Source organism: Trypanosoma brucei, chromosome 9 (genome assembly GCF_000002445.2).
Source record: "Trypanosoma brucei brucei TREU927 chromosome 9, whole genome shotgun sequence".
NCBI lineage: Eukaryota > Euglenozoa > Kinetoplastea > Trypanosomatida > Trypanosomatidae > Trypanosoma > Trypanosoma brucei.
In genome coordinates, this window is record NC_007282.1 from 2,620,191 (window position 1) to 2,635,133 (window position 14,943).

The 14,943-nt window shown below is 40.4% G+C and overlaps 1 protein-coding gene and 4 pseudogenes across 1 annotated transcript, besides 5 other annotated features; all 5 read right to left on the reverse strand.

The window, feature by feature from the left end:
- Positions 1-850: 850 nt before the first annotated feature.
- Positions 851-2,401, reverse strand: Tb09.244.1570 (variant surface glycoprotein; the record flags this gene model as incomplete). The annotated part of the gene is made up of 1 exon (XM_822656.1): positions 851-2,401. The coding sequence occupies one exon, from the start codon at positions 2,399-2,401 to the stop codon at positions 851-853; it is 1,551 nt and encodes a 516-aa protein (XP_827749.1).
- A 716-nt stretch (positions 2,402-3,117) lies between these two features.
- Positions 3,118-3,156: a microsatellite.
- A 260-nt stretch (positions 3,157-3,416) lies between these two features.
- Tb09.244.1560 lies at positions 3,417-4,917 on the reverse strand (annotated as a pseudogene).
- Positions 4,918-6,553: 1,636 nt separating this feature from the next.
- Positions 6,554-6,586: a microsatellite.
- Positions 6,587-6,873: 287 nt separating this feature from the next.
- Positions 6,874-8,334, reverse strand: Tb09.244.1550 (annotated as a pseudogene).
- Positions 8,335-9,281: 947 nt separating this feature from the next.
- Positions 9,282-9,302: a sequence feature (AT_rich).
- A 722-nt stretch (positions 9,303-10,024) lies between these two features.
- Positions 10,025-10,054: a microsatellite.
- A 229-nt stretch (positions 10,055-10,283) lies between these two features.
- On the reverse strand, positions 10,284-11,686 carry Tb09.244.1540 (annotated as a pseudogene).
- A 975-nt stretch (positions 11,687-12,661) lies between these two features.
- Positions 12,662-12,685: a sequence feature (AT_rich).
- Positions 12,686-12,766: 81 nt separating this feature from the next.
- On the reverse strand, positions 12,767-14,194 carry Tb09.244.1530 (annotated as a pseudogene).
- Between the last annotated feature and the right edge of the window lie 749 nt (positions 14,195-14,943).

Sequence of the window (14,943 nt, forward strand, 5' to 3'; positions counted from 1 at the left end):
AGGTTGCTTTGCAAGTTCGAGTCGTTTACAAAATTCTAGTCAACCTTTTTGGCTTATCCATCACACATCTTCTCTATTACTGGTTATATTCAAGTGAAAATCAACGCCTACTTCATCTTTAGACACTTGCCTCGGCGACGTTAAACATAATTTCTCCAGATAATTAACAGTTAAAGTTAATGAAATCATCTATGCAGTAGCGTATATTCATTTTAAAGTAAAATGTGAAGAATCATCAGTGAGTCATTCTGAAGTATCACTTTTCTTTGTCTGCGCTGTTTTGATGCGTATGAACTGGTGACCACATTTGCCAGCAAACCAAACTCTGTCTTCATTTCAATATTCCTTGCTTCATCTCTTTGTATGTACGGACCACTGTCATTAATTTACTTTTTGAAACTGCGTGTATGCCATCTCACTCCATCCTTCTTTATCTTTCTGCTTTTACTTTAATATCATTGGCACATTTCTTTTCTTTTACTCCTTTACCTACTATCATTTCACCCTTACCATCATTTTTAAACGCTTTCCTTTTTTGCCGTATAGTAAGGTATTAACACCACACTTATTATAATATTCGTATATACACACTCACAATACTCTCCTGTTATTATCATCATTATAGTCCTCACTATTGTCCATATAATAAACATAATAAAACAAATTAGAATGACTTGCGTTTTCCGTACTTACCATTATTCTACTTTGCACCCGTACGCCGCTTTCGTACCAAAATTTATATTTTCATAAATTTCCACGAAGTTTCACATTTCGAATGAAAAATATTAGATTGTAAAAAATTTAAGAAATTTCAGAGAATTTTCTCAAAATAGAATATTTTTTAAATATTTCATAAGATTGAGAAAAGATTTTTAAAATTCGAAAATTCTACCAATCCCTTAAAAGCAGTGTCCATACTCAGAGCCATTTTCTTATCGACGAGAAAACTGGAATATTTGTAATTTTCACCTTTCCACTTACAATCCATTGATTTGCAGTCTTCTTGTTGTTTCCCTGCACATTTCTCCTCTTTAATTCCATCATCTTTTTCTTCTACTTGTTTTGGCTTGTAATCAAGATCCTTTACGCACTTCTTATTGTCGCCTTCGCCGTCCCATTTGCAGCCATCTTTGTAGTTATCTTCTGTTCCTTTCTTTTCGCACGTTTCATCTGTTTCTTGCTGCTTTTGCTCTTGGCGAACTGCAGTGCATGCCTGTTCCCTATTATTCTGAGACACTTTACTTAGATATAGCAGTATTGTTTCGTACTGAGCATCGGTTTCGAGGTTTTCTAGTTTGTTGTAGCTGAGCTCTAGCTCCCATTCTTTCGGTAGCTTTATTGTTTCTTTGTTGACCTTGTCGAGGTATGTGTTCTTGAAACTGTCGGCATCAGATCCTATAATACCCTTTACTTTGCTTTCAAGCGCGCTGTCGGCGTTAATCTCTTGGTTTGTTCGTCTTTTTTTCTGCAGCTTTATGTCTGTCGCTGCTTTCACTGCTTCTGATGTAAGAGCCGCTGTGTAGAGCGCTACGTGAGTTGTTGCTGGGTCATCTGCTTTATGCACGTCGAAGTCCTTCAACTTTTTTTGAGTATTTTCGAAAACGCTTTGGTCTGCCGCTGATGAAAGGTTGGTTAGTTTGGCTATTTGTATGTTGTTGGAGGTTACGTGTATGGCGCCGCCGGCAACTAAAAGCTTGTTGCCGGTATAGCCTGCTCCGGTTAGGTCCGCATCACTGGCGTGCTGTAACAATTTGCAGCATGTTTGGCTGTAGGTGGCAGCGTTGCCGAGGGTTTTGATGTTGTTAAATCCGGTAAAATCTTGTCCTCGAAGAATCGGCTTCGCCGGTGGTTCAGTTGTTACTATTTCTGTTGTTTCACAGCCTGGCAATTGTTCTGCGATCGTGGTGAACGTTGCTGTTCCACTTAATGCGTCTTTGTTGATGATACAGTTGTTGTTGGTTGTCCCTCCCGGCGTTACGCCGGCCACTAGCGCTATAAAATCGTCGATTATGCCGGCTGCTAGTCCTGCCTGTACCGCTAGCACAGTTCCTTTAGATGCCATGGTTAGTAATTTTCGTGTTGCTGCTTCTTGCAGCTTTTGTGCTTCAGTGGCCAGTGCGAGAGCAATTCGTGCATCATCATCGTCTGTGCGCGTCTTTGAATAGACAACCAACTTTCGGGCTAGCTGTGTTATGCTATCCGTGTAAGTCGCTTGCTGATTGAGCTTCTGCTTAACGTAAAGCGCTGTAGTTTTGAGCTGCCCTGATAGGCCGCAGAGAGGCTTAATTTCTGTGGCAAGTAGTGGGTGCTTTGACGTATGAGCTGCGGATCGGTTTGATAAAGCCCCGCAAACGGCGATCAGAATTGCCGTTCGGATACCGCTTGATTGAAGTAAAGCCATTTTTGAGTGGGTTTGTGTCCCTGCCTTGTGCTAAAGATGTTGCGGGCTCGCTTCGGACGTCTTTTCCAAAAGAGGTGGTCGGAAAATAAAAAAATTTTACCATTTGTCTTTAAACTAGCACCTGATATCGGTACTGGGCCTTGCCTTTGTTGACTGCAACTCCACTTGGCTTCACATGACAAGTATCTTCTGTATTAATCGAAGAATATGACCTGCAGCGGCTTAAAGTAGCATCCACTACTAAAGTAAAAACCACATTTGTCATCATATCTACAGTTTCAATCATCCAATTTATAAAAAAGAGGCACCATTTGCGCCTCTTCCTGTATCATTTTCTGTTTTGCTGTACTTTTTAGTGACATATTCTGTCACTTCATTCCATATTTTCTTTCATTTTTTTCTTCTTTCACTGCTTCTGCTGATAATATAGCAAACTCACTTGCCTTGTGCAATACACTCTGTCTCTCTCATTATCTGCTGCATCATTTCCTATATTATTATGAAGTCTATCGTCATATTTGTGTATGTAAATGCTCATATTACATTTTCCTCTCCCTTTTCCTGCACTTTCTTCAATATAATCAACAGTGCTCTCCCATCCATTTACATACATTGCGTTTTGTTATAGGCATAAGTGCCTATACTTTGTCCGTCAACTGCTGCTTAACCACCACTTTTATTATAATATTGGTATACACACACTCACAACACTCTCCTATTATTATTATTATCATTATCATTATTATTATTATTATACTCTTTACTGTTATGACCCTAAATATTATACAAACAGAATTGGATTTTTTAAATAACAATCATCTTTCATACCATATTATCATACTATTTTAAACCATGGGACACTGTTATTCATAGTTTACGCAAATTGAAAAAAATTCATTAACTTTCACATTTTCATCAAAAAGTGTTAACATATAACAAAATGTAGCAATATTAATAAATTTCTCATAAAAATAGCAAATATTCATAAAATTCATAAATTTGAGTAAATATGTTTTTAAAAAATTGATGCTAGAAGCAAAACTGCAAGCAAAAGAGGTGCATTCTTTATTAGAACGGAATTTATTCCTGTAGTTTTGTGGTTTTGCCATCTTTTCCTCCTGTTTCTTGGTTTGCTTCTTTTGCTGATTCCCTTTTGGCTTTCTCACTCAATGTGCACTTTTTGCCCTCGGCTCCATTTTCTTTGAAAACGCACCCCTTGTGTTCCAGTTTTTTACAGGCTTCTTGGTCGTCTTTTGCTTCATTGCATTTTTGACTTGTGGCAGCCAGCTGCTTGGTGCTGTCGTCTGCATCTCTTTGCGGAATGTTCTGCTAATTCAACGGCTCTTCGCCTGTTGCTATGTTTGCCAGTGTTGTGTTTAATGCCACCAGTGCTATTTCTAGCCTGCTTACTTGGGTTCTTTGTTCGTTAAGTTGAGCCAATGTTGTCGCCTCGGCTTTTAGCGCTGTCATCCACTTGACGTTTTTTGCTTCTCCTGTACGCGCATCGGTTTCATACGTGACACAGACCCCGTACTGAGCGTTTGCGTTGCCGTTGCAGCTCGTTTCGCCGCCATTGTTTAGTCCGCCTAACACATTTGGGTGCTTGTTGTTTTCGCCTTTGCCTGTCATGATCAGCTGGGTTAAGTCCTCCGTTACGCTGGTTAAATGAGCTGTTGTCAGGCCCTCCTTAGATACCGGCGTCCCACAGGCCTTTTTTAGTATTTCCCAGTCTGGTTGTAGATCTTTGGCGCCGCTATTTTCGACGCTTAAGGGCGGTTTTGCTGTGGTGCAGACTGCTGGTTCTTTGTCACCGCTTGCTTCCATAGCGCACAGACACATTATGTCTACCTTTAGAGATTTTCCAGTTAGTGTGCCCGCAGTTTTTCTGCCAGCTGAAGCTTTGCCGCAAGCTGTCTCGCGATTTGGTGACCCGCTGAGTTTTATGCTTGTTTTTTCGGCTGCTTCTCCTTCGAGCGTGTCGTTTAGAAGTCCGTTTATTTTTTTAACTGTCTGATCTAGTTCGATTTTTTTCTGTCGGCCATTGTTTTCAGAAATGCAGCGAGTGTTGTATTTAGCTTTCTGAAGATGCTTGGGCTTTTATTTGCAGAAAGCCACGTTTGAATTTCAAAATATTTGTTGTTTGTTTTGAGGTATTCGGCGCCTCGCTTGCAGAAAGGCCAGCCATACATTGAACACGTTGCGTTCGCGCTTAAACCGGCTGGAAAAACCGGTTCTTTAGTCTCCTGTGTTTGCGCTTGCGCCATAATTTCCTTGTGGTCCGAGAGGGAAACCGCCACTGCTGCTGCAACTGTGCTTATTTCCTCCAGGTTGGCTCCAGCTGCGGGTGTTGGCAGAGTTGACTTAACTACACGAACCACTTTGCATAGGGCTGAAAAATGTGCGGCATTTAGCCCTGCGTCTGGTTTTTCCGCGGAAGCACACTTGAATCTCGTTAACAGTACGAGGGAAAATAGATTTACTGTCGTGCATATGGCGCCATGCTGTACTGGTTGCATCTGCTGCCTGCGATTTTTTGGCTTTGGCCAGAACTGTATTTTTTTTCTACTTAGGTGTTTACTTGTGACTGTCCTGTTAGTTATGGACGATAGATAAAGGATAGAAAACTTCCTAACCACGAATGGCTACAAAAAGTACAAATTCAAACGCATAATGTATTTTGTTAAGCTCACACATTTTAAGTTTTTTAAATTCCAAATTCATGTTGTTTAAACTTGCATGACAATATTTTTTTTAAAAAAGAATTTTGTGTTCCACACAGAATACGTGATTGCCGTATTTTTTATTGATTACGTATTGGGGAGATACATAAAAGACACGCTATAGCATGTAACTTGTCACTCAATTTCATTGTGTTTTTACATGATCAACTTGTGGAAAGGTCTTTTGCACCATAGAAACTCATGGTCACAATGACCTAATTTTTTTCAAACAAATATCCCACACTAATTTCAATCCATAGCATTCTATATCTTTTGCACTCGCACGCTTTCTCAGATCTGACTCTGTACTTTTTACAATACCACAATATTTCTATGTTATAAATTAAAATGTTATGGCTTCTAAAGCGGGTTACAGCTCAGTAACTCTTTTGTGGTACGTATTATCTCTGTAACAATACAAAGGTTTTTTGTAGGAAACCGCTTTTTTGTTGGGCTCATACAGAAAAGTCGTTACTTTTGCGCCGCTTACGCATACGATGTTATAACTTGGAGTGATTTACACTCTGAGTTTCTTTTCCGAATGCTTGCCGTGCTCCAGTAAACTTTCATCATCTCTAATTCTTATTTGAGTTTTACGCTCGTTGAACGCAGTTAAATTGTCATTTGTATACCAGTTTGTAACTGATAAAGTTCCGCTGTTAATTTTTAAACTTCATAAATCTCATTTATTCACGCATATATGTTCTATTTTTAGCACCTTATTTTTTTCATTCTTCCTTTACTGCCTACAGAAATTCATTTTGAAAAACAGTTTTAAAATCAAGCAAACAAGAATATTATTCTCCACACACTGATTTTTATTATTAATGTATTAAATGAGAAAAATGTTGAATATTACATAATACTTACCCAGTTACTGCTCCTGATCCTGCTGATTCTTCTTTGAAGAAGGATAATAGTATTAACCACCATATTTAACACGACACTCTTCATAATTATCTCTGAAGTACCTTTCATCAATTTGTGTGCGAAATGTGGAGCACAGCCTCATACTGACGTACCATTATCTTCCTTTCTGCGCTATGTTGTCGCGGGTTATAAAATTTAATTTCCTCATTACTTCTTTATTTTACGTTTTTCTCCTCTTGCAGTTCAGAAAACGTAACTATTTTACTTGTCTTGTACGGTAAACTCTGTCTCGCTTTCATTGGCCCTTTAATCATCCGCTCCTGTATAATGATGATCATAGCGATATTTGTATTTGAAGCTAGACATGTTCCATCTCCCTTTCTCTTTCTCTGCCTTTTTACTTCTCTAATTCTCTACTCACAATATTCCTCGTTCTCTCCAACTAACTCACTTACTTTTATTTCATCCTTACTTTTGTTTTAAGTGCTTTTATATTGGCAGTGCGGCTGCTCATCACCACTGCTCTTATTATAATGTTTGTATATGCACAGTCACAACACTCTATTATCATTATCAATATTATTATCATTATTATCCTTACTGCTCTTTTAAACGTATCTAATATAAATAAAATGAACAAAATAACCCAAATATCAAATATTCGTAATAACACTTGCTTTTCATTCCCTATCACTATTTTTCTTTGCACTAATATGCTATTATCATTCACGATTTACAAAAAATATTGCAATGCTCCTAATCTTCACATTTAATCAACAAGTTTTAAAATATATTACATTCATTTATTTTATCAAAAATGTTGCAAAATACTAAATTTTATAAAGTGTCATAAAATTAAACCAAAATATTTTAGAAAATTATTTATAGAAGCACAAATGCGAGCAAAAGAGGGGAAGTTTTAATGACAAAAGAATTGCTCCCTGTGGTGTTTGCTGTTTTTCCGTCTTTCCCTTCCGCTTTAACTCCCTCTCTTGCTACGCATTTATTGCCCTTTAATTCACAGTTTTCGCTGTTGCATTTATCTTTTCTTTTGTCTGCGCAATCCTCATCTTTTGTTTGCTGTAGAATTGAGATTTCGGTCACTTCTTGCATCTCCTTTAGTTGATTGTGGTAGCAAGCGGCCGCAGCGTAGTGTACTGTCTCAGTGTTGGAATCGGTGCCTACTTTGTTCTTTTTCGTGTCCCCATTTAATGTGTACTGAATTTCCGCTGTTGCTAGCGGTTTTAGTAGCTTTTCACTGACGCTGCCTTTTAAGTCACCAAATAGAGTTTTTACACTTTCCTTTTGTTTGTCGCCAGTTTGGCCTTTTGGTACTTCCACTTTCAGTATTAGGTCCGCTATCTGTTGCATGTGCTCGTTTTGTTGCAGCGTTTGTTCTTTTTCGTCGCCTATTGAAGTAACGACGGAGATCGTGACGTCTCTGAGCTTGCAGATTACTTGTGCTGTTTGTTTCGCGGTTACTGTGTTGGTTTTAGTACCGTATTGCTCGCAGCCGAGTTCGTCGATGCACGGTGCTTTGGCTTAACCTGCTTTTCCAATGCTGATTTCGCTTATTGTGTAGGTGTTGTATGGCGTGTCGAGCTCTGTGGTGCCTAAAGAGTTGGTTGCGGCGCTTGCTGTTCCTGTTCCAGAATAAAAAAAGCCGGGTATTGTGCCCGTTGTGCTTGCGCTGCTGGCTGTGCCGCCGACAAAGACCTTGCCTGTCCTTTCGGCGTTTGTCAAATGCTTGTCGTCAGTTAGCTTGAGTTTGTCAATCTTATCGAGGTTGCTTACAGCCCAGTCTATCCCTGCTTTGCCTGTGCCAACTTCAGTGCATGCCTCGAATTTTCCTTGTGTAAATGCTGCCTTTATCGTGCAATAGTCGTTTGTGCCGCTTGCGTAGCCGGCACGGTTTGTGCTCTTGGTGGTCGACACGAGTGTTGGGCTGCCTATTGGATTCGTGTGAATCAGTATCCTTATTTGCGCTAGCCGGCTGCTGAGGATACTTGTCTGCGCTAGTATTTCCTGCGCTTGCATCGTTTCTTGGCGCGCTGTCTGCAAATTGTGCGTAGCTAAAGCATAGGGTGCCTGGAATTGTCTGCCTTTGTTATTGGTTGCGAACTTGCAGGCTGCGTGTTGTAGAATTTTTGCTTCGTGTTGTAGCGTTTGAGCCTGTTGAAAGGCTGACAGTGCCTTTTGCTTTGATTTTTCAATAAGTTTTGTCAAGAAAATGATTTCGTCGCATGGATTTGTGCTCGCTTCTTTCTAGAGCTGCAGCGTCGCCGTAGCTGCTGTTGTTGTTAAAACACAAGGCACTACTCTGTGCGCTATTGTATTTAGCATCTTGCTGACTTCCTTTTTGTTGCGCTGCAGTTCTAGATTGTATATTAGATTCTTTCTTGTTCTTTTAACTTTAAACAGTGCCGCTAAGCAGTGTTCTTTGCCGGTTTCTTTTTGTTCTGTGTCGTTTTTGTAAACAGTTGTGGCTATCTGGAGGGTGCACGCAAGCGTTATGAATAGTTAGAGTCAATGTGTGTGTTTCATTTCGGTATAATCTGTGTTTGATATAGGCTTTTGCTTCCTTCTCTGGTGTTTCTTGCCCGTCGCTTGTTGGGCCGTTGGCTCAGCTGTTGCTGCTGATTATGTTGAACATGGAGGCAGCTCCTTTGAGGTTCTGCTTGAATGTATTCGGTGATGTTGCTCAAAATCTCCTATACTATTTCCTATCTTTTTCGTTCTTTGTGCAGTCTATTGGGGCTGTTTTATCTGTTTTATCCATGATGGTCGAAACATACTTTGAGTTTCATTTTCGTTAAATGGTGAATATTCTTGCTTTTCTTACTTCTTCACATATTACCGCTAGCATATTGCTCTAAACAACCTTTATTGTTAATTATACAGTAATTCTTCTCTCACCCTCCACTAAAACGTTTCGCTTGGTTGCTAAGTTCATTGGTGTATTTAACGGGTCGCCGCTTCGGGTTATAACGGTTGGGACAGTACGCGTTTCATACATTGCAAACATTTGTGTATTTTTCACTAGACTTCACGGCTCTTCAGCTGATGCCTTCGTTCAGATGGTTGTGCCCTAGGTTCAGCCTGAATGACTGTGCCGCTCTTTTTCTTTGTTAAAGAATAGTTTATTCTTTTCCATGTTAGTAAAGGATATTGTTGCTTTTAAGCTTAAGGGTAGTGAAAGCTGTAGGAACACGAAATATTGTCTGTCAAAAGATTCTCTTGACTTCGTTTTACCTTCTGAAATAGATTAAATTGTATGTTCTGAAGTCATCTTATTTATAATAATTTAAATTGTCGTTTAGGTCGTGGTATTACATGTCATGTGACTTCAGTCTATAACGATAAAATGATTGCTTCTATCTAATAGCTTTGCCGATTGAACTGCGTTTCTAAGCACTAGGAGGCACTGTTTCTACACTATTTTTTGACGGAACAATGGTTTTACTTCTGATTTTCAATTCGTGCTCCGATATATTCTCACGTTTGCTACTCTTTCTAAAATTTTCGTCTTCTTTATAGTTTCTGCAAGGCTGGCCGCAACCATTATCTGGTTTATTTGTTGCTACCTCCGCATAAAAGTAAGAAACTCCGGTGAGTATCGCACTATCAGACAAATTTTTCGGCCTTTACAAGTCGTATTATCTGTCTCAGACGTCTACATTTCCTGCATTTTAATTCCATTTTCCATTTTATCTGGGGTTTCTACTATTTCAATCACCACGGATAACGTAGAAACTTCATTATGTCTATACAGGAGACTTTTTCTTCACCATGTCGTTGTTTATAATGACCTTCGCCCTTATAACTGTATTTGAAAATATATATCTACAGCCTCTTCCTTTTTCTGTGTCTTTTTTTAACAATATTTTTCTTGCTTTCTCTGTCTCAAACTAACTCACTTAATCCCATTTTAACCTTTCCATTATTTTTAATACATCTCTTCGGGTTGTGAAGTTGGTGTTATCCACCACTATCGTTATAATATTTGTATATACACATACTCACAATACTCTCCTATTATTATCATTATTATTATTACTGTTATAACCCAAGCTACTAACTAAAAACAAAATTAAATTAGAATTTCACTCAAATTTTATAACCCATCACACTATTTCTTTGCACTTATATCCCAATTTTATACCAAAATTTCATAAATCTAAATCATTTTGAGAAAACCTGTTAAAGTAAATTAAATGTTAGCAATTTTCTATTTCTATCAAAATAGAAAATTTTGTAAAACTTCATAAATTAGAGTAAAAATCCTAAAAGGTTTAGAAAAGCAAAACTGCAAGCAAAAGAGGGGTTTTATTAATCATAACAGAATTGCTTCCTGTTGTTTTTGTTGTTTTGTAAGCTTTCACTCCTGCTTGTTGGTTTGCTTTTTCTGCCTCTTTTTGTGCTTTTTCAGTAATCTTTCAAGTGTTGTTTTTCCATTCGCAGCCGTTCGTTTTGCCGCATTCTCCCTCCTCTTTGCTGTCGCGTTTCGGTGCTTCTGTATTAGTAACTTCACAATTCTCTTTGGGGTTAGGCTTTGCTCCAACTTCGCATGCAGTCCAGTTAGTGTTTAGTTGTTGTAGAAAGAAAAGTCGTCTTTTTTTGTTCGCAGTTTGTCCTGCCTTCTCTGTTCGGTGTTTTTTCATCAACTGTTTAATCGGTTTTAGTGCTGCACCTGGAAGTTCGGCTGCTTTTTCCAGCTCCCCATCTTCAAAGGCGCCGATCGACACCGTGAGCGCCGGCGGTTCAGCCTCCTCACCGTCGGCTAGGTCTATTAGCTTGCTGTTTGTGGCTTCCTGGCTCGTCAGTACATTCATAAACGCTTTTTCTTCCCTGTCGACAGCTGCGTATGTTTCTCCGGCCTCTTGCCATCCCTGCTCTGCCCCTCTCCATTGAGGTGCTGTGTTCGCGTTGTTTCTTGTTTTTAGCAGGCCGCCCATTATCCTGAAGTTTGCGTTGTCGTTGGGTAAACCTCCGCCGCTGCCTACGTTTCGAGGCAGTACCTTGCATGTTGTCCCGCTAGACCCCGTGCCTGAGTTTCCGTTCGGCGTGACCCTGAACTTGGCTTCGATGTTTACAGTTAGTTCCTCGTCCGTGAGACTTATCATTTGCTGCTCTTTGCCCGCTTCCTTGGTGCAGGCGCCGACGTCAATGCTGTTCCGTGCACCCGCTGCTCCGGCCGCTGCTTCTGCCACGCAAGGAACTTTGTCGCTAGTAACATCGTCGCTGCCTCGTCAATCCTGCCCGCTAACTGACCCGACCGTGCGGCGGTGGTTACGCCGCTTGCCGCCTGGGCCTGCAGGAGGTTTAGCTTTTGCTTTTTGGCTTCGTATACCATTTGGCTAAGCGTAACTAGCGTGGCGGCAGTAGGTTCGTCGCTCTGAGCTTTGACCGCCATGAAATCTTCTTGTAGTACCGAGAGCGCTGATGCTTGTGTAAAAAGCTTTTTTAAGTGATACGCTATGTTGCTTGGGGCTTGCTTTAGTTCATGAGCTAGTGCGCACGCCGTTTTTAAGTGTGCCGCCTTTATACCGAGATGGTTTGCATCGCTGAGTTGTGGTACTTGAACCAATGCCACTAGCACTACTGCAGCTTTGGCGCATACTCTGCTGCTTATATAGTTTTCGCTTTTGTCTGGACTACTGAACTGACTGTGGAGCGGGCTGCATCTTCCTTCCATTTTCTCTTTTCACCTTAGCAATTGCAGACTACTGCTGGAATATGGTGTTTTGCTGATGGTGTTTTTGACTTTTGCGCGAGCGTCCACTCAGTTCTACACGATGTCACTGGCTTCTCCGTTGGTCCGCTTTACAGACCGCGGCTTGCTGTTCTTGCGCATGGGCTTTCGCCAGTTAGTGGTTTCTTTGTGCAGGCATTAAATAACAACAGCAAAACACCCAGTCATCCACGCTTACACGACTATATAGCTGCGTGACTGACTTTTGTGACGTCCCTCAAGTAACCCGCATTTAGTATTTTACGCACCATGTGCTGTAGATTGGTACGCTGCAAATTTTAAGGTTTAATTAAACTAAAAACCACATTAGCCAAATCATCTCGACCGCTACCTCAACATGTCTTAATGTGAAAAAAGTAGCTCATCGACAACTTCCTTTCCACCTAATGTATTATTTATCCCTGTACTATGACGTCACATATTCTCTGGTTTATTCCATATTTTATTTACTTACATTTATTTTTTTGCTGCTATTTTTGCGGATAACGTAGCACCTCCAATTGGCCTGTACCCTAGACTTTGTCTCTTCCTCACTGTTATATTATGTCCGTGTGTATGATTGTGGCCATCGCTATTTTTGTGAATTAAACTAAGCAAATTCCATCTCCTTCCCTCCCTCATTTCTTTTTTGCGTTTTTGTAAACTATATTCACCGCACAGCGCCTTGCACTTATCTACTCCTGTTGTATTTCCGCTGTTTTTAAAGAGTCTGTTTTTGTCTTCCGTTCAATATCTACCACAATAATTATAATATTCGTATATACATACTCACAACACACTCCTATCATCATTATTACTATCATTATAACCTTAACTATTATCTGTAGAATAGGAAAAGTAATAAATCAGAATATATCTCATGTTTGATACTATATCAATTATTACGTTACACCCATAAGCCACTACCATGCACATCACTAAAAATAAAATTTTATTAATTTTCACAGTTTCATAAAAAAGTGTTAAAATATATCAAAACAGCCAGGAATTTAAATAAAGTTTCATAAAATTGAGCACATATCCTTACAATACTACCAAACTCATAAAAGAAGAAGCCATTCTCAGACCCAATTTCTTATTGGCGAGAAAACTAGAATCCTTGTACTGTTTGCCTTCCCATTTGCAATACGGAGATTTACAGTCATCTTTGTTCTTTCCCTTTGCACTTATCTGAGGCAGTATTTGTCCCTCTTGTTTGAGTCTGTTACAGGGTCTTTGCATTTGCTTTTGTGGAATTAAATTTTCACTTTTTATCGCCCTCAGCTGCTCTTTCGTTGTAACTGCAGAAAGGCTTGTTGTTGCATCAATTTTATTCTGTGATTTGATTGCATACCTCTTGGGTTTCCTCTGGCTGGCATTTTGTTTGTTGAGCTACTGCGGTTGTAACCAGTTTTTCGGGCTTATTGCGTCAAAGAATTGATGTATCCTCTGTTTGACTCGCTTGTCGTGCCTGCCGCACGGCCACTATTGCCTTGTTGGCTTTTAGTAGGGTGTCTTTTGATATCGTGAGCTCTGTCTGGTCCTTGCTCCGTCCGACTTCAGCCTCAGTAGTCGCTATGTTTTCGTAGTCCATCTTGTCGGTGGCTTCGCCCAATGTTATTACATTCTTTAGGGCCGCTATCGCTGGTGTCAGTGAAGCTGCTTTGGTGCTCGCCAGTAATTGTATTTGTGCTAATATGGTGTCGGTGTCGATGGTGCTGGTGGTTTTCCATGCTGTGTCGGTCGAATCTCTGCTAGTTATTTTCAGTAAGTCACAGACAAAAAAGTTCCACTGTTTCTTCCACCGCTTAAATCTATAAAGCCGTCGGTTGTGTCGAGCCGCGTTAGCTTACAGCCTTTGTCGGCATCGGCGCCTTTCATTGTTTCGGTTGCTGCCGCTTCTGTAAGTTCAGTAGTGTAGTCCGGTTCCGCGTTTTTCTGGTTGATGGGCCACTGCGTTGCAAGCTTACCGCTAACGGCGCACGCTCCCATGTGTTCAATTTTGGCCCGATCTGAGCCACTGTTGTCTGCGACCACGCAGTAGTTCGCGCTGCCGTTATGTGCCGAGAAAAAAAGGTTGACGGTTTCCATTATCGCGCCTGCCGCCTCTGCTGCCACGAGGCCCTTGTGGATCGTGGACTTTAATTTTGCTTTGGCTTCCGCTTGCAGTTTCTGCTGGCGCTCCCGGACTAGCATTAGTAGGTCAATGCTTTCCGGAGGTTCCAGCATCTCTTTCTTTTTTATGCACTCCGTCATATCGTCCACCACACTTTTTGCCTTTTCGAGCGTTGAATCAACGCTCATCGCTATTGTCGCTGCGAATTCTCCATGAGCGCGCAGCTTAGTTGCCAGCGTGCACGCGTCGATGAAGCCTTTGGCAGCTAGAGCAGGCCTTACGGAGTGTACAGGACGAGCTACAACTGCGATCACAACGGCTACGCAAGCGGCCCGGAAGTTGTTGTTTAAGAACATTAAAACTCTTCTCTTTGTTTCGATTTACTACTTGTTGATGTTGTATATGAAGTTGTTTTTGGTAAAGTTGCAAAAAATCATCTGTAAGCGGTGTCAGCTATCGACTGTCTTCAATGTTGAAGTTAAGCTTGGGTGCGTTGTTGACGGACAAGTGATTGTCCTACCTGTGCTTTGTTTCCTTATTTTGCTTTGTGTGGTGGATAAGTTTCTGTGCTTTTTTTTCGGATTATGGCATTGAAGGGATAGAACCTCATAACACCAGAACCTTCGTTCTTGGGTCTGCATCTATTTTAACTTTCACCAGCCTATTTAGTAAGTGCTTCTCGATCTTACGGGGCTACAGTATGACGTTCAAGGATTTCTCATGCTTTTAAAAAAGACAAGTTCCTCAGTCACAGCGCTTTCATCCCTAACCTTCCTTCCTTCTTTTCTATTTTCTTTAACGGATTATCAGAAACCATACTCATTTACTGCTGTTGTTAATGTCTCTCCAGTGATTTTATCTTTGCTATTTTTCCGCACTTGTGAAAATACATTACAACTTGCAGCGGTGTATTAACGATACATCCCAAAAAACTGGCTTTCACTCTTATATCCCATCACCACAGGTTTATTAATTACCATTTTCATTGGCATCACAGTTTTCTCCGATGGATGCACTCATTTTCAAGCCAAATGCGGACCATTTTTATTCTTCATGCATTTTAATTTTAAGAAAATCCCATGTCCTTGGGAAACAATGGTTTATA